The sequence below is a fragment of the Triticum dicoccoides genome, chromosome 3A (genome assembly GCF_002162155.2).
Source record: "Triticum dicoccoides isolate Atlit2015 ecotype Zavitan chromosome 3A, WEW_v2.0, whole genome shotgun sequence".
NCBI classification, from domain to species: domain Eukaryota; kingdom Viridiplantae; phylum Streptophyta; class Magnoliopsida; order Poales; family Poaceae; genus Triticum; species Triticum dicoccoides.
In genome coordinates, this window is record NC_041384.1 from 19,847,811 (window position 1) to 19,866,613 (window position 18,803).

Below are 18,803 nucleotides of genomic sequence, written 5' to 3' on the forward strand. Positions count from 1 at the left end.
AGGACTCAAAAGGTGCGGTTTCGGAGGCCTACTGTCCCGACCTGCGGTGCACGCCGCAAGCCGGGATGGGGAAGATCGTAGCAGCAGCGCAGTGCTCAGGAACTTGTGGCGAGAGGAAGGGGATCTTCTGGTGTGTCTCTCTCGGGAGGAGCGACCTCTCTTATATAGGCACAGGAGAAGGACCCGAAGAGGCTGCGGCGGGAGGTGAAGCAATGAAGGGAGACGAAGCGAACAGGCAGCGGCCCAAGAGGCGCGCCGTTCGAATTCAGTGTCTACTACAGAAAAACGTTTCAAGTCCCACGTGACCTTTTGTATACCCGTCGTGCGTGGCAAAAATTTAGACATCGGCTCGGCTCATTCCCGCAACCCGCGGCGCGGCGCGACGTGACGAGGCGTGGCGAGGCGGGCGGCGGAAGAGGAGCGCGCGTGGATGTCCCTCTTGTTCTCATGCTCATACATGTGGGGAAAGAACCTCCCTTATAAAGAGGTCCAACTCCCTCTAAACTAGCAATGTGGGACTAAATTTTTATTCCACCTCTTGCCTTGCACAAATGGGCTGTGTGGGCCTCTAGGATTTATTAGGAATTTCTGAAACTGCTATTGGGCTAGGCCCAAAATAGACAAAATTCCAGCAAGAAGAACTAGGAACATACACCTTGACCCTCCTATCATAACTTGGGGAGAAGACATGCTGGTTCAAGTCGACTTCAAGTTGAGGAATTTCAGTCTTGGTGGCAAACAATGCAAGTGAATAGTCTTCCGATCCGGCAACTTTATCCTTTTATACCTTCCAATGCAATTCGGAGCTGATATGCGTACTCTTCAATCGAGATTTTATCCTTGTGGCAAACAATTTCCCCTCTAACCAAACACTAACCATGTTTATAACCTCAACAACATAATCTCTTCAATCCAATCCTAAAAATTTGGCTGGTATGCTGGAAACATTGGATAGTCCCAATAATAATTCAATAAATGGCGAAAGCAAAATACATAAATGGCGAAAACAATGCAAAAACATCCACTGAGTAGGGATCTAAAATGTCATGTATGTGGGTATGCTATGTATTACGATGGATGAAAAACATAATAAGAAATTTAGATTACCTATAGAATTAGAACATTCTAGACTGCCAAAAATCTTTCTTGAGAGGCCCGTGGCATGTTTTTCCTCCTCGGACTACCTCAACATTTTTTTATCATCAAGTCCACTTGCTCCTAGGCAGTGTTCATTGCACGCTCTTATGACCAGTGTCCATGGCCTACATCGAAGAGCCCATCATAGTCCCCAACTCTGTTTTCTTCTCCCATCCTAAAAAAGATACCCATTTATCTACAATAAACAAAAAAAATGTGAGTTAAAACAACACAACATTGTTGAGTGAATAACACAAAAGACAGATCTTTGACATTTGGCAATGCTTGGGCAAGAAAAAAGAAACGGATCTAGAATGTATTCAAATCAAGAACCAGATTAATATTTCATAGCAACATACTTGCCTCTTCCTCACTTCAATACCTTCCATTTCCCTCTACCAATGTAAGCAAATATCATTGTCTTGATTTTGTCCTCCCATAATACACAAGGCTTTCCACCATATGTTTAAGAATTTTTTTGCACCAACACTTCCTTAAAGGATAACACTAAACTTGACCAATTTCGTATACAATTCAAGCCACAACAACAATTTTGTTGTAGATGTTATGTTCTCAGATTTAGTCCTCCCATAAGGCTTTCCACCATATGTTTAAGAATTTTTCTTGATTTTGTCCTGCCATAATGCACAAGGCTTTCCACCATATGTTTAAGAATTTTTTTTTGCACCAACACTTCATTAAAGGATAACACTAAAATTGACCAATTTCAGATACAATTCAAGCCGCAACAACAATTTTGTTGTAGATGTTATGTTCTCAGATTTAGTGCATAAATAATGAGGGTCAATAATCACGTTACTCTCAACTAATATCCGAACACCATTGAATAATCACCCGCAAAAAAATACCATTGAATACAAACAACTTATAAAAAAATACCATCAAATACAAACAACTTATAAAAAATGCCATTGAATACAAACAACTTATAAAAAAATAACATCAAATACAAACAACTTATAAAAAAATACCATCGAATACAAACAACTTATTATGATGTAAAGCTTCTTCCTCTTGGGTCCCAAGTAGTGGCGAGGCAAACCCATTCTATGTACACCACTGCGTTATCATGCTTCGAATGAGCCAATAAAATCCACTAGATGCTTACTGTGTTATGTATCCTCTGAATGCTCCATTTTAAACCGATAAAATCCATCCTTTGTCTAAAAAATAATGCTTTGAATGAGAAGGTCACGAACAACATTTATGTTTAAAATCACTTGCCAGCTGGTATGCAGGCACATCCGGTTCCCTCGACTAAACCGCTTGATGATGAAACGACGATCTTTGGTTTGCATGGCAGGAGCAAACAGTTTAACATATCATATATTTTATTTAGCTAAACACAATGACCAACACCGATGGAGCGCACCACCACCGACAAGCACCTCGCCAGAGAGAGCCTTGCCCAGGCCAGGGGCCGACATGATCGAAACCGAAGCACGGAAGTCAAATCATCATCGTCGACGCGCGCCTCACGAAGCGCAACCATCGCTAGATCAGGAGCGCACAACCATATATACAATTTTGCCCCCCACCTCCCCGCCCATACCAAAAGAAATCAATGTGCGTCGTCCATTTCCATTATAAAAAGAGGGCAAAAAGTTTGCCAACCCAGCAGGGACCCGGGACTACTATGATCGGTAATGCTTTGCAAAGATTCATCATCCTACCGACGCTGTCATCCATGTTATACTACAAATAGAGGGTTTAACATACACGTGCTTTGGTGACGGCATGGTGGCGGCCGGGTTGACAGGCTCAAGCCAAACCGGGCCCACCCGCATCGTCGCACCACTACTCGATTCCAGTCCACGCCGTGTGGTAGTACTTCCCCTGAAACTTTTCGATTTATAGGGCTCGATTCAAAAATCTCACCAAATAAGGTAGATGATGAATGGTGGAATACTTTTTATAGTTTGCAAAAGCACCTAATTAATGCACTTGTTTTCCTTAAAAAATTATGTTTATCAACACATAAAGTACATGCATTGATCAATTTTCTCTTAATACTTGCATGCAATGATTTAATGCACCTTGGAATTTGAACATGTGATGGAAAACAATCAAATTGAGCCTTATAAAATGAAAAAACTAAAATTTTGAGATAAGTCCTATAAACCGAAAAGGAGGGAGTACTACTCCTGCTTCAGGCAAAGCCGTCACGCTACCAGATCAAACAACATGGGAATAAAGAATTTTCCCGCGTCGGCCATCAACGTTAACACGGCGGCAACATGCGTGTCTGATCGCGCGTTGCATCCCATTTGACCACTGACTCTGCATCCAGCAGCAGCGGACGGGAGAGAGGATCTCGCGAGCCAACCGGAGCCAGGCAGGCGAGCCCGAGCTGGCCGAACGCTCCACTGCGCTGTCGGCAAAGTGCGCTCGCTAAACTATTTCAAATGCTCTTACGTTTTTTTTTACAGAGCGAGTAGTATGATTATTTTTCCGCTGTTTCACAATGCAGTGGCCCGTGTTTTCCGAGATCTAAATTTGACCATAAATTTAACCAACGAGACCGACTACGGTGAGAACTTAAACCTTAGAAAGTACGAGACACTAGATTGTGGAATGGAGGGAGTACTGGTTATGTGCTCTGTTGCTAAGTTACAATCACGACGATCATACTCCAGGTGAATGTAAATAACTGCTCGTTGGCAAAAAACGAACGTTCCGGCTTCGTGTCGCTGCTCTTTGGCATTGCTCCAGGTGAATGTAGGGCTGCCTGCCGTGCCAAATACCCCTGGCATCAACGGCCATCTGTTCTGTTCTCGTTCACACAAGCCGTGCCGCGAATTTGACTGCCGCCACACTCCGTTCACGAGCTGATGCTGCGTATCACCCTTTACATCTCCCAAGCTTACACACAGTACAGTAGTACAGGGCTCCCACAGGTACACTGGCAAAAAGAGAGAGTGATGATGCGGCCAGCCCAGCAAGCTACTGCTGCCACGGCACACTCCCTACGCCTCCTGCTGACCAGCTGACTGGCCCACATCGAGGACCGAGTGCCACATACAGAGCTGCCCTGGAAGGAACTGACACCTGACGGGACAAGGGAGGCGGAACGGCCCAAATCTCGCATCATTCCACGATTCTTGTCTTTTGGCAATCGTACACAAAAGGACTTTGACGAGCATAATGTCATCAGTGTATGCCAAACAACATACTCAAAAAATGAATGTGAGTGTATCCATTTTAATTTTATAGGAAAAAATGTATCCGAGACGATTTCGCACAGCAAGACACAAGAAAATCACTCAACCGTGAAGTAGGAGGATGCAAGAATACACGAATATCAGCTACTGGTACTAAACTAGAAAGGGAAAGCAGCCTAATCTGTTGGGGACCTAGACTTGCAGGTTTGGGTTACAGATGGTACTCGCAGAAAATGGAGTAGCACGGGGGCTCAGAAAAAGGAAACACGGGAACGCAAACACATCATGGAAGTAGACCTTCCAAAATGAACTAGAAATTAGGACAACAGGGTAGGAACTAGAACACTATCTCAATGGCTAATTAATACGACATTGTTGGAAATAATCACATAGTTTAAGGTGATTTTTACACAAGTTACATCGACCATGTCCTTGCGCGCGGCTCGGTTCAGTAAGCGCCACTCTGCTACCAGCGGGGAGCCAGAGACATCCTGAAACCATGAATGGCTGCAAAAGCGTCACGAATCAAAATCAGCTCAAAAGAGCAAGTCAAAGAGTTAAGGGGGTGTTCGGAGTCTCTCCGCTCCGGACTCAGCTCCGCGGAGCTGACGGAGCTGCAGACTAAATTTGTGGAGCTGGTAAGTACGTGCTCCGCAGATCTCGTAATTTCACAGAGCCGGTGGAGAGCCGAACAGGCCCTAAGTTCTTGCGCTGGTCCTCGTACAGTTCCCATGATTTCAGCAGGTAGGTTTTGTTTTAAATTTCCTCTAAAAAAACATGTGTTAAATCCACCCAGGCACTTGTTATCTGCCATCAACCACGTTCTTCAACTAAGCTGACAGACGCAAACTCTCAATTGGAAATTATGCAAAGACATGAACTTCTATACGTCCCCAGAACGCAAACCGCATGGTTCATCAACTGTTCACTATCTAAGTTCTTTGCCTCCAAACTGCAAAGAATAAATCATCAACTGATATATAACCATAGAGTACTTAATTAGTACGTACTTCTTTAGGGAAAAGGCCCCTGCCAGCCATTTGTTCATCGTAAAGACAAATTACCACAAGGGAGGCAGAATTCCCAGCAAAATAAAACGCATGCACTTCTGGGAGCACCATGATGATGAACTCATGGTATTAATTGGAAGCTATTGCCAAGAGCATCTCATACTCTGAGGATATTGATGCCCTTGTTTGGCAATACAACGCCTCAGGCACTTACACCACTAGCTCTCTGTATGCTATTATTAACTACAGAGGTGTGACACCAGTTTTTATTCCTGCAGTTTGGAAGCTGGTTGTTCCCCCCAGAATTCACATTTTCCTCTGGCTAGTTTCATATAGTAAGATCATGACTAGAGATAACTTGCAGAAGAGAATGATGAACAAGCCTTTAAACTGTGTTTTCTGTTCTGAAAATGAAAGTGTTCAACACCTTCTTTTTGATTGTTTGGTGGCCAAAATGGTTTGGAAGGAAGTCAGTAGCTTCCTTGCCAAACCAGTGGGCACCAATATGGAATCTGTTTCTTCATATTGGATTGCTGGAAAAAGACTTGATGTGTTTAATACTATTGTAGCTGCTACACTCTGGGCTTTGTGGAAGCACAGGAATAGTTTTGTATTTAACGGTGTCGTCTGGCTATCTTTGAAACAGATTTGGTCGCTGATTTTAAGAACAATCAGAAGATGGCGCTTGATATTCAAGAAGCACATGCTGGAGCAGACAGATCTCTTCTGCCAACGACTTCAGACAATGGTGCAGGAACCAGAGCTACTGGAGTGGGGGTGAGGCGCGATGAACCTTTGCTCTTTCACAAGCTACATGTGCATGGCGCCCAGATGGCCGCAAGCCCAACATCTGTCCTGGACACTCTCCGATCACCGATGTTGGCGCTGCCTGGAATGGTAGCCTGATTCAAGATGGGCATGGGGGCTACCTGCAAATGGTAACCTGAATCAAGATGGAGCAGGGGTGGCGTGCACTTCTGGACTTTGCTTTTCTTAGTTTTCTGTGGATTCGAAATTGTGTTGTGTGAGTTTTGACAGCAGTGGCATCTGTAATGAACTCTGTATAACCAGTCCGTGTGTTTTTTCGGGCTACTATCAAATGGAGCCTGGGAGCCCTCCCTGTTGATCTAAAAGAATGAATAAAACGCATGCAGGGCACTTGGGCGTAAATAAATTTGAAGTATTGCTTGTGGACTAGTATCAAGCAATGACAGCCATGTTTTAATACTAAGCTTGGTTGCTTGGTTATGGTTCCTTCTACTTCAAAGTCTGACCGTGTCGAGTCATGAAGTCCTTGTTCGACTCAGTGCTATTTCCTTGGAATAGGCATTGCATTTGTTATTACAGACATAGATGGTACCCTCGTTAAACTATTGTACCACATATAAAACTCCTGCTTCCATAGGTTAACACTACAGGTAAATGCAACATGACAGCCTTGTAAAGAATCATACAAGGAAGCAAACTGATGCAGAGCTAAAAACACATATTTTTTTCTAAGACAAGATATGTTCACCTCAATCATAGAGCGGAGTCCGCACAACAGACGAGTAGTAATGTGCCTCCAACTCCTTAAGGCTTGCTGCTGCTTCCTGCCCAATCCTCTCCAGCATTCTCTCTGTCTCCTCTGCCTGTTGACTGAGCACTTCAATCCTCCTATCAACATTCTCACTCAAAGAAGAAAGCCCAGAAAAGATAGCTGTCCTCTTAAGTTCCGATACTAGTTTCAACAGAGAGTCTGCTGAATGCACCTGGAAAACATAAAACAGCATTTGACAACCAAACAAGACGAATAGAGAAAAATGAATACTAGATTTGATGGTATTCTAGAATTAGCTCAAAACACAGTAGGTTGCAGTACAGCATATATCATATCAGCTGCTACTATAGTTTCTGTATCAACTTGTTACAATTGCAGCACTAATTAAGGCGCCGAAGATAAGGTAGTCATTGCTTCTTGTGTCAACCTGTTACAATTGCAGCACTATGACGCCGAAGCTAAGGTAGTCCTCGCTTCTTATATCCACTCATCATCTGTATATTGGGACACCGAGTTTTAAAGTCCAAGACCATGAAATCAATCTACCGGGGGTTGGAGTGCTTCAGAGATTATATTTATATTTCTGAAATCTTACCCTGCTCATCTAGATTTAGATCCTCAATAGACCTTACCGAACTGATCCCTATTTTGATCATATCATTACTGTATTTAGCATCCACATTTTCACCCTAGGCACACCTCATTCACTGTCATGATGGTTGCTAAGTCCACATGACTACATGATAATTGATATCTACTTGTGGGCTTTTGTAGTACAGCACTGTGAATTAATACAGGGATTGACAGCTTGGGCTTCTACTACAACTCAATTGGGCGTTACTGTTTCAATCTTCACTGCTAGTTTCATAGCCTGGTTATATGTCATAATCATCAATCTCACTTCAATTTATAGCATGTTGCTGTTCTAGATATGGCACCACCGAATCAAAACAAGCGGATACTACGGCAATGGAGCACTTGATTTAAGGCAGAACACCACTCCAATTTGGGGCATGACAATTTGAAACAGTAAAAAAAATATCTCCGAGCAACTGGTGCGCAGTGAGGCGAGTCGTCGTTACCATGCGGGAGGCGCGCATGTCCATCTGGAACGCCTCCTGCGAGTTGCGCACGGGCGGGTCGTTGACCTGAGAAGAGGAAGAACCGCAGGGTTAGGGTTAGGCAGGAAGCGAGAGCACCGACGAGTGCTAGGAGGGAACGGGGGCGTACGCGGGCGATGTTGATGAGGGCGGAGAAGTTGTCGACGAGGCTGCTGACGTCGGCGTCGGCCTTCTGGAGGAGCGCCCGCTGCTTCTGCGCCGCAGCGGCCGCGGCCGCCGCCGTCGGGCCCGCCGTGGCGCCGCCAGCGCTGCCGCCTGGCTTGCTCATCGCGGGACACCCGGCGAGCGGCGGGCACCCTCTGGCAGGAGCACGGCGGGAGGGGTGGCGCCGGGGGGCAGGGGGGCGACGGCTTCCGGCGAGGTAGGCCGCGAGCCGGCGAGATCGGGGGGACGGGAGCGGCAGAGAGCGCAGAACCGGGAGGCAGTGGCTCGGTGCGGCTGTCCCCCGTGCGTTTTTTTCTTCTTTTTTGAGACAATCCGTGCGTTTGTTTGTTGGGCCTTTTAATCCCGGCACACATATCTACTTTCCATTTGTCTACAAGCCAGTCCAAAATCTCAGGATGGACTGGGGGCCCATCAAGCCCACCCTCCTCCAGTGATGATGGGGGAGGTGCTATACGGCAAATCCTATTTTTAAATTTCAGAACGTTTTTAAAAACTCATGAATATTTAAAAATCCTTGAATATTTAAAAAAATCTGGATCATTTTGTAAATTCTGGAACATTTTAGTGGCACAGTAGCTAGTTTTGAAAGAAAAAAACAGCTCAACAAATTCTCTAGCAGTGGCCCGGCAAAAAACTTTCAGTACCATGCTACCCAGTTATGAGAAGAAAAAAACAGCTCACAAAATCCTATAGCAGTAGGTCGGCAAAATCGCTAATGGGCCGGCCCACGAAGAGAAGGTGGGGTGCACGTTTGGTCTCTTAGCAACGCTAAAAGGATCAAGATGGACCAAAGGGGGCGGGGTGAATAGGGACAAATATAATTTTTTTTTGTTGACTGTTAGCAAGTTTAGGCAATGCAGAATATAAAGGAGTGTTTAAAAAATAGCTATTGTGAGATAAACAATCATATATGATTAATGCAAGGTTAAATGATCAAAGTAAATCACAAGTAAAAAACTAGGGTTAGGTATAACCAAAAGACGAGGATGTATCATAATGTTCACTTTCTTAGAGGGAAGCTAGTCATCATTGGAGAGTTGTGTGTTACCATAAAGGCTCGCACTATTCTTCTTGATATAACACCACGAAGGTGATTCTCAACCATTAGTAGTAGACCATGAGGCGGCCTTGAAACCTTCATAAACGACGGGGAAGATCACAAATTGATTTATCATCAGGCACTCCAACCTTCAAGAGTAGCAAGATCCACCAAGGATACAAGGGGAACAAATTTTGATTTGGTAGAAACTTAAATAGGGCACTTCTCTTTCACTCCCCAAAATATCAATAAATTTGAGCGGAAAGGGAAGGGAAGTGAGAGAGAATGTAACCGTCCCCTTCTTCATGGGGAAGAATATGACCTTATATAGGCCCTCAAATTCAACGGTTACCCTCATATTTTACGTGGTTCATAGGCTCCGAGCAACCTCAGAGGCATTGGGTAGGGTATGGACACAACAGAAAGGTTGCACAGGTTCACCCGAAGACTTTGGGCACCCTCCGGGGCAGGTTCCAAGCACAACAAAAAGTTTGCTTCCAGGTGTGCAAACCTACGGGTGACCCTGGAAGCGGGCCAGTAGCCATGTGGTTTCGTCACACTGACATTGGACACTTGTTTTTTACTTTTGTTTATATTGTTTTAAATAATAAAAAGCATTATTACGAAAAAAAATAGTTAATATTTTAAAATTCATGCCACATTCAAAAAATGTTCATGTAGTGTAAGAAAATGTTCACTCAACTTTTAGAAAAAAAATTGTATCATTAAAAAATGTATGTGACATTTCAAAAATGTTCACGCCTTTCCAAAAATATACATGACATTTTGGTCAAATATTATATGTAGAAAAAAATCGTGTAATTCAAAAAAATGTATGTTATATTGTAAGAAACACACATTTCAAAAATATGTTTGTGAAGTTTTTTAAAAAACAATTACCAATGTAAAAAATGTTTGCATAGTTTTAAAAAAATGTTCCGTATTAGTCAAAAGAAGTTTGAATTTATATTTCAAAAATGTTTAACACATATTCGAAAAATGTTCAAAACACATATTTGAACAAATAAACTTATATACAAAAATGTTTTAGATATATACAAAAAAAATTATATGAAAAGGTATACATCAATATATAAATTTGAAAAAAATATTAATCATGTATATGAAAAATGTTAAACGTGTATAAAAATATTACTGTTGTGTACCAAAAATGTATAATATGTATGAAAAAAATTAGACATGTGTTGAAAAATGAAACAAAGATAACAAAAGAAAACATAAGAGGAAAAAAGGAAAAACTATGAAAAGGCCAATAAAAATCTAATATCAGAACTCTCATGTGATGGAGTCAACTCCAGCAGATATTGGATGGATGGTCCCGAGCCGGTAACCTTGGTGCGATATTAACATACACACATGATTGTTACCCAGGTTCGGGCTTTCTCGAAGAGATAATACACCATATCCTACTTTAATTAGATTGATTCCAAAGAAGTACAAATTACAGGTTGATCCACCACGAAAATCATGTGTGTATGAGGTGTCGTGTACAAGCCTCACTCCTCAGTTTATATAGGTATCAAGGGTGTCTAGGTTTACATGTAAGTCGGTTACATCTAGGTTAATCATAGCGTAGACGACCTCTAAGTAATGGAGGTTGCGCCAAGTCTTCGGAAGATATCCATCTTGGCGCTCCTGGGCCCGTCAAACGTGGCCCACTGATAAATCATCACGTGGGTCTTGGGCCATCCTACATGGCCAGGGGACAACGTGATGAGCATCCCCTAATTCAGGACAGAATCAACATGTAGCTACAGTGTTGGGCCGGACCAGTAGCGTCGCGCTATAGATACCTATTACGACTCGCATCGGCTGAGAAATAGCCAATTCCTATTTGGCGCTTACGGATAGTAGGGAACACTAGCCTAGTGGGCTGACCCACACGAAAAGTAGTACAAGCGAGTGCTACCTATGATTCACTTAAAGCGAAATATAGCCAATTCATTTGGCACTTAGAGACCATAGGTAGTGCACACCCGACCCCTACCCTAGTTTCCTCAATTGACTGGCCAATCTAAAGGAATTTTTTGTGTTTCATTTTTCAGAAGCTCATCTCGACTTTGGGAAGCTCGACCCCTTCCACTGTCTTCTCAGATGGCCGGCCAATCTAAAGGGATTTTTTGCGTTTCATTTTTCTGAATCTCATCTCGAGTTTGGGAAGGTCGACCCCTTCCCCAATGTTCTTAGTTTCGGACAATCTAAAGGGTTTTTTTGCGTATCATTTTTCTCAAGCTCATCTCAATTCTAGGAAGCTTTCAGAAGCTCATGTTCGGTTTTCTAGGGCGGGTTTCCCTGGTTTTTCCCAGGATTTTTTTTTGTTTTTTCCAATTTTTAATTGGCAAACTTTATTCAAGTTCATGATTTTTTTCAAAATCGCAAAAATTCTCAAACTTTCAAGCTCTTTTCAAATCCTGAAAATTTTAAAATTCATGAACCTTTTTAAAATTAATAATATTTTACAAATCACTAACATTTAAAAATTCACATTTTTCAAATAAATATTTTTTCAAGTTGACAATATATTCTTATATCTATGAATTTTTTACAAATTCAAGTAATTTTAAATACTTGAACTTTAATTAAATTCTAGAAGAAACAAACTCGTGAAGTTTTCTAAAATTCTTTAACGTTTTTCAAATTTTAATTTTTTCGAAATCTATAAATTTTTCCCATATTTCTTCTACTTTTGAAAGTACGTGATTTTGCTTTAAAATCACTATCTTTTTTAAAATCTATGAACATTTCTTAATTTAAAAACCAGCTGTGAACACTAGAACAACATGAGAGAAACGCAAGAAAATAAAAGTGAAAAAAAGCGAGCGAGTTACCGTGTGCGTGTGCAAGCCGAGCGATATTGGGCCAAGGCCCGCGTAGCGTTTTGCGAGCTCCTGAAGGGCTATTAGGCGCGGTGACTAAACTCTCGCAGTAAGTGAGACAGTAGGGATATCTTGCTCAAGGTTCGACATTAATCGCGTCAGCCCATTCGCACAGCTAAAGAACAAAGACAAGAGAAACAGGAGCACGGGGGATTTTCCTTTTTATTACTTTCTTGGTTTTCACTAGGTTTCCCCTTTTTTCTTTTCTTCAGTTTTGTTTCTTTCTTTCTTGTTTCTCATTGGGTTTTCTGTTTTCTTTTTTTGTTTCTTTGCTTTTCTTTAATCTTCTTATTTTTCTCCATTTTTCTTTTTTTTCTATGCTTATTTTGGTGTCACTCTACATTTTTCGTATATATGTCAAGAACATATTGTAATACACGTTCAATATTTTCCCAACACAAATTTAACTTTTGTTTTCAGTACATGGTCAACATTTTCTCGATACATATTTTTCAAATGCTTGATTAACAATTTCAAATACAAGATTAACATTTTTTAATACATGGTCCACATTTTTTCTATATACACTTTAAACATTTTGAAATTCTTTATTAACATTTTTCAAAAACAACATTAATATTTGTTAACACATGATCAACATTTTATATAGACATTTAACATTTTAAAAATGTTTGATTAACATTTTTCAAATACATGTTCAATAATTTTTTAAATGATTGATTACATTTTTATATATACGACCGATTTTTTATCATATTTCAATACGTGGTCAACATTTTTCTATACATATTTAACATGTTTGAAATGCCTGATTAACATTTTTCAAACACTTGATGAACAATTTTTCAAATGCTTAATTAATAAATTTTTTAAATACATGATCAAATGATTTTTCATCATTGTGTAATACATGGTCAACATTTTTTAATACACATTTAACATTTCCAAATGTTTGATTAATATTTTTTCTAACATTTATTCTACATTTTTTCAAATGCTTGATTAACATTTTTTCAATAGATGATCAAATTGTGTCATACACATTTTATTTTTTGTATACATGATAAACATTTTCTCTATGCATATTTAACATTTTGCAATATGTTTTTTTAACAACAGTACAGACGCAAGCACTGATACATACATGCATACACTCATCCTTATGAACGCACACATGCACATCCTACCCCGCTGTTGAGCTGGGCCGGCCTATGCATGTTGTTCTTATTCTGTAAAATCCATTCAAAAAAAGAGGTGGCGCAAACGGGAGTCAAACTGCCGATCTTTTCCTAAATCTCAAACGACAGAACCACTACGCAATCGAGGAACAACTGTTACATAACTTGTTTTCTTTTCATTGTTCTCTCTAGTCCGAGTTTTTCCCGGTTCGTTGTCATTTCCGGGGCAGTTTTTATTTAGTTTTTCTTTCTTTTTTCTTTTTTAAATACGTCTTTTTTAAAATTCATTTTTTCCAAATTGATGATTTTCCATTTTGTGTTTTCATAAAAAAAGGATGAACTTTTTTTAAAATCGAGGAACTTTCCTAAGTTGGTAATGTGTTTTCAAATTTCATGAACTCTTTTTACAAATTTGCTGAACTTTTTTTCAAATTTGATGAACCTTTTCCAAGTTTTATGAACTATTTTCAAAATTTATTAACTTTTTTCAAATGTGATGAACTGTTTTTTTAAATTCAATGAACTTTTTTCAAATCGGATTAACGTTTTTCATATTTGTGAACTATTTTCACATCCGATCAACTTTTTTCCAGATTTATGAACTGTTTCAAATTTCATTGAATTTGATAGAACTTCATGAAAAAGGAAAAGAAATCCACCGGCTTGATAAGAGTTCACAAATTTGAAAAGAATTCATCATGTAAGGAAGAAAAATATTAAAAAGAATAAAAAAATGGAAAAAGGTAAAAGGAAACAAGAAAAGAGTGGAAACTATCTAAGCTATCAGATGTGCCTAAGTGGCGTACTGGTTAGCGTGTTGTACCCCGGAACAGGAGGTTCCTGGTTTGATCCTTCTCCCATGCGCCATTTTCTATTTGATTTTAGCAATCTTCTAGAGGGTTCCCAACGGGTTAGGTTTCGGGATCTTCTACATGGATCCTGTTTCTTTTTCGTACTATTTGTATTTCTCTTTGTTTCTTATTTTTCTATTTCTTGTTTTTTTTGTTTGAAAATTTCAAATAATTTTTGGAATTTCAAGAAATGATCTTGTTTTCAACATTTGTTCACAATTTCAAAAAAATGTTTGTGTTTCAAAAAAAATCATGTTTTACCAAAAAATTTCATGTTTTACAAAATGTACGAAGCTATAGAAAAATGTCTGCATTTATATTTTTTGTTTATATATACAAAAAATTCTCCTTTACAGAATTGTCTGGGTTATTCAAATTGTTCCCAGTGTCAAGATTTTGTTCTGAATTTTTGAAGAATTATTTCTGTTTGCAATTTTTGTTCGCCAATTAAAAATATCACGTTTTCAAAAATTGTTCTTTATTTTAAAATTTGTTCTCGGATTCAATTTATGTTCACCAACTTTTTTGCATTTTAAAAAATGTTTAGCAATTCTAAAATGTTCGTATTTTAAGAAATGTTACAAATTTTTAAATATGTACCTTTTTCAAGTGTTTTTTTTACAAATTCAAGAAATGTTCAGCTAGGTTACCCAAATTTTAAATATGTACTCTTTTTCAAGTGTGTTTTTACAAATTAAAAAAATGTTCAACTAGGCGACCCAAAATTTTAAATATGTACCCTTTTTCAAGTGTTCCAATGTTTTCCCACTTTTTGTGTGTTCTGTTTTAAATATAAATATTACGAATTACACTTTACATAAAACATTTGCAAAATTTTAAATGTGTAAATTATTTTGATGTATACGAAAAATGTACAATATGTTTGAAAAAATAGACATAAAAAGTTAAGTTTTCTTTTTAAAATAATCATGGGTTTTGAAAATATGAATTTTTTATATAAAAATTCCAACGTATACAAAAAATGTAATATGTGTATGGAAAAAATATATAAAAGATTTCAAAAGTGGTAATCATGTATTTGGAAAATGTTAAATGTGTATACGTAAAATGTTTCTGATGTATACAAAAGGTGTAAACTATATATGGAAAATGTAGACGTCATGACATGTGTGTTTAAAATAATGCTAATTATGTATTTGGAAAAATCTTAAACACGTATATAGAAAATATACCTGATGTTTGAACAAAGTGTAGATTTTATTTGGAAATTGTAGGCATAAAAATATGTGTTGAAAAAATGTTAGTCATGCATTTTCAACATGTTAAATTTGTATATAAAAATGTCTGTATAGAAAATATGTCCAATGTTTATGGAAACTATTAGATATCAAAAAAGTTAATCATGTATTTAGAAAATCTTAGACATGTATGTGAAAAATGTTCCTGATGCATACAAAAAAATTACAAAAGAAAAACGAAGAAAAGCAATAAAAACGGAAAAAGAAAAAGAAAAAAATCAAAGAAAAAGAAGAAAGAAAAGTTAAATACTAGTGAAACTGTGTAAGGAACAAAGAAAAATGGTGAATGCATAGAAAAAAAAACCCAAAAAACGTGAAAGAAACAAAAAAAAGGGTGAAAAAAGAAAATAAAACCTCCCAAAAAACATGAAGATACAATGGAAACCGAAAAGAAAACAAAAGAACACAAAAGGAAGAAGAAAACCAGAAAAAAAAAACTAGACCACCGTGCGAGCGAGCGATGAGAATTGGGTCGGCCCAGCTTAAACGCGACTCGAATTTCCTTCAGGCGACCGTGCGATACAACTCGCTGTAAGCAAGATATAGGCGCCGCGCTCCCCGACGCTCGCTTGTTGAGAGGGTTCCAGGAAACAAGGCCTCGGGTGACTGGCCCGTGAGGACATCTCACCCAGCCAATTATAGCTTAGCTCGGTCTCTGCAGAAGCCACTAGTTAACGAGCACTTTGCCACATGTCGCCCTTTAGGAGCTTCCTTTGGATTTTTTTTTTATTTTTCCGTACGCGTTTTCGGCTATTTAAACGGATTTTTTTCCGGGGGTTTTCGACATTCTGGTTTTTCATCGGTCTTTCTTAGCTTTTCGACAAAAAAAAATTCTTTGCCCAAAAAAACGCGTTTTCTTTTATTTTCCTTTCACGGGAGTCATGGTTTTGTTTTCACGAGAGGCACGATTTTGCTTTCGCGAGAGTCACAGCCGTGCCTCTTGGAAACGAAAAAAACGCGTTTTTTTTCCTTTAGCGAGAGTTACGGATTTGCTTTCGCGAGAGGCACGTTGTGCTTTCGCGAGAGATCACGGCCATGCCTCTCAGAAACAGAAAAAAAACGTTTTCTGTTTTTTTCTTTCGCGAGAGTCACGGGTTTGCTTCCGCGAGAGGCACGGTTGTGCTTTCGCGAGAGTCACGGCCGTGCATCTCAAAAACGAAAAAAACGCGTTTTTTGTTTTTTTTCCTTTCGCGAGAGGCACGGGTATGCTTTCGCGAGAGTCACGGTCGTGCCTCCTTGGAAACGGAAAAAAACACGCATTTTCTTTTTTTTCCTTCCACGAGAGTCACGGTTGTGCTTTCGCGAGAGTCACGGCCGTGCATCTCGGAAACGAAAAAAATGTGTTTTCTATTTATTTTTTCCTTTCGCGAGAGTCACAGTTTTGCTTCCGCGAGAGGCATGGGTATGCTTTCGCGAGAGTCACAGCCGTGCCTCCTCGGAAACAGAAAGAACACGTGTTTTCTCTTTTTTTCCTTCCGCGAGAGGCACGGTTGTGATTTTGTGAGAGGCACGGGCGTGGCTCTTTCGAAAAGGGAAAAAACATGTGCTTCCAGTTTGGTTTTTTGTCCCTTTTTTCATGAAAAAAAAGTTCGTCAAAATCTATCAACATGGAGTCTAGTTTTGGAAATCTTAACGCGAGGAATTCAACGGTGAAAACGGTTTGAGAATTGGACGCACGGTTTGAGATGAAACGTTTTGAATAAACGGATCTACAAAAAAGGAAAAACTACCAGGTTGCGACAAGTGGCGCGCCGCATGTGCGTCATTTGTCGCAACCTGGGGAGTTGAAGTGATGTTTGCAACAAGTACTCCTTAACTAGTGATTTCGGATCTCTGCTGCAAACAACTAAAATCACGAAATTCTAAAAAAGAACAACTAAAATAAATACTCGGTAGTTTCTAACGTCTCCTGCATCTTGTATTCTTGTACCACAACAGTGCAGGCGGCCGATCGATCAGTGAACACGCGCCATCGCTAGATCTGGACGGAATCAAACACGACCGACAGCTGATTCCTCGTCACCTCAATCCATCTCCCCACCCTCTTCTTTTCACCTTTCGATCTCACTGTTGCCGCTCGTGCTGGTGCAGCATCGACCTCCCGGCAACATCTTTCTCGCGTCACCCCGATCAATCCGATCGACGATCCCAGTCCTCCTCCTCCTCCGTCTCCGCCTCCGCCTTGCAAGTAACTCAACCACCCAGCTGATCGACCGATGGGCTGATGCCTAGCAGCGGCGGCCAGTAGAGTACTTACCCTAGCTAGCCCCGACAAGCGCTTTAGAGTCTTTAGATCGGTTGAATTAACTTGACGCCTCATGACTGCGAGCCACGACTAACAGACCTACGGCTACCAAGCTAGCTTCCACATGCAAGCAGTGGCAATCAACAGCGCGCTAGCTAGCTAGCTTAGCTACTAGTCCCGCCAAATTAGCACTGTCACTTACTCCACAAATGACATTATACAACGCGTAGGCTGCTAAGCTCTCCGTACGGTAGAAAGCATCTCAACAAGAAGATGATGCCTTTGGGCCGGCTCAATGAGCCAAGCTAGCTACTACCTAGCTACAGTTAGTTTGGACCGATCTGAAAGTGATTAAGCCTCGAAACTAGAGCACTAATGTACTTCCTTTGTGGCTTAACGAGCAGAGCAGAGACCTAGCTAGCTAGCTACAGTTAGCTTGGACCCGTCTGATGAGTGAGTGATTAAGCCACACAACTAGAGCACTACTACTGATTAACCATGCATGTATGCGCTACATTAAGCAAGCCTGAAGATCTGAGGCCTGGCTAGCTAGGTAGGTTAATTATCTTTTTTCTCGAAAAGGGGAAACTCTCCGGCCTCTGCATCAGAAAGATGCATACAGCCACCTCAATAAATAACAATAGGTTCAATAAAGTCGTTAAGTCTTCAACAACATAAAGGCGAGCTCACCAAGAGCATCGCAGCTAAACCAAGATAAACCACAATGGCCACAAATTATCTGCTGTAGGTCTGTTAAAATTGTGATCATAAGGCAGTCAGTGCAACAAGTTAACTAGTGAAATCCTGGATGCGCCAGCTGGGTGGAGTGCACCGTCTGCAGCCTCAGAGTGCTTGGCCAACTGAAAGTAGGTCAAGCTTCACACCTGGCACATCACCAGCAAAATCAACCAAGTGTGGTATTTTTACAGGGTGTGAATGTTAATGTTAATGTGAAAGTGAAATACTACTACTACTACAACATGCCGATCAATTCAGTGAGCAGGGAAAGGGGAAAGGATGTTGTATCGGATGGGTGACCATTCATGCATCAAGTACTCCCTGCAGCCAATCACACGGCACAAAACCCACCACTTGAGCTGAAGTTGAGCTGAGCCATTGTGGAAAAGGGGGAGGAATTGGGGGCATGTAGCGGTACCAGAAAAACGGGGCAAATAAGTGACAGGATGCAAAGTACAGATACCAATAAAGCGGGCGAGC

General features: G+C 40.3%; 1 protein-coding gene across 4 annotated transcripts; it reads right to left on the reverse strand.

Annotated features, from left to right (window-relative positions):
* Window positions 1-1,064: 1,064 nt before the first annotated feature.
* Window positions 1,065-8,367, reverse strand: LOC119266744 (mediator of RNA polymerase II transcription subunit 22a-like). Of its 4 annotated transcripts, none has more exons than XM_037548021.1 (4): window positions 8,100-8,367; window positions 7,952-8,017; window positions 6,846-7,080; window positions 1,065-1,333 (listed from the first exon to the last, which is right to left on the reverse strand). In XM_037548021.1, exons 1-3 carry the CDS (start codon window positions 8,256-8,258, stop codon window positions 6,847-6,849), a joined length of 459 nt encoding a protein of 152 aa, XP_037403918.1. In that variant the 5' UTR covers window positions 8,259-8,367; the 3' UTR covers window positions 1,065-1,333; window position 6,846. The 4 variants fall into 4 exon arrangements, with proteins under 4 accessions (XP_037403918.1, XP_037403916.1, XP_037403915.1 ...); XM_037548019.1 differs by lacking the exon at window positions 1,065-1,333 and adding an exon at window positions 4,483-4,810 and having other exon boundaries at window positions 8,100-8,365; XM_037548018.1 differs by lacking the exon at window positions 1,065-1,333 and adding an exon at window positions 4,483-4,826 and having other exon boundaries at window positions 8,100-8,363.
* Window positions 8,368-18,803: the final 10,436 nt, after the last annotated feature.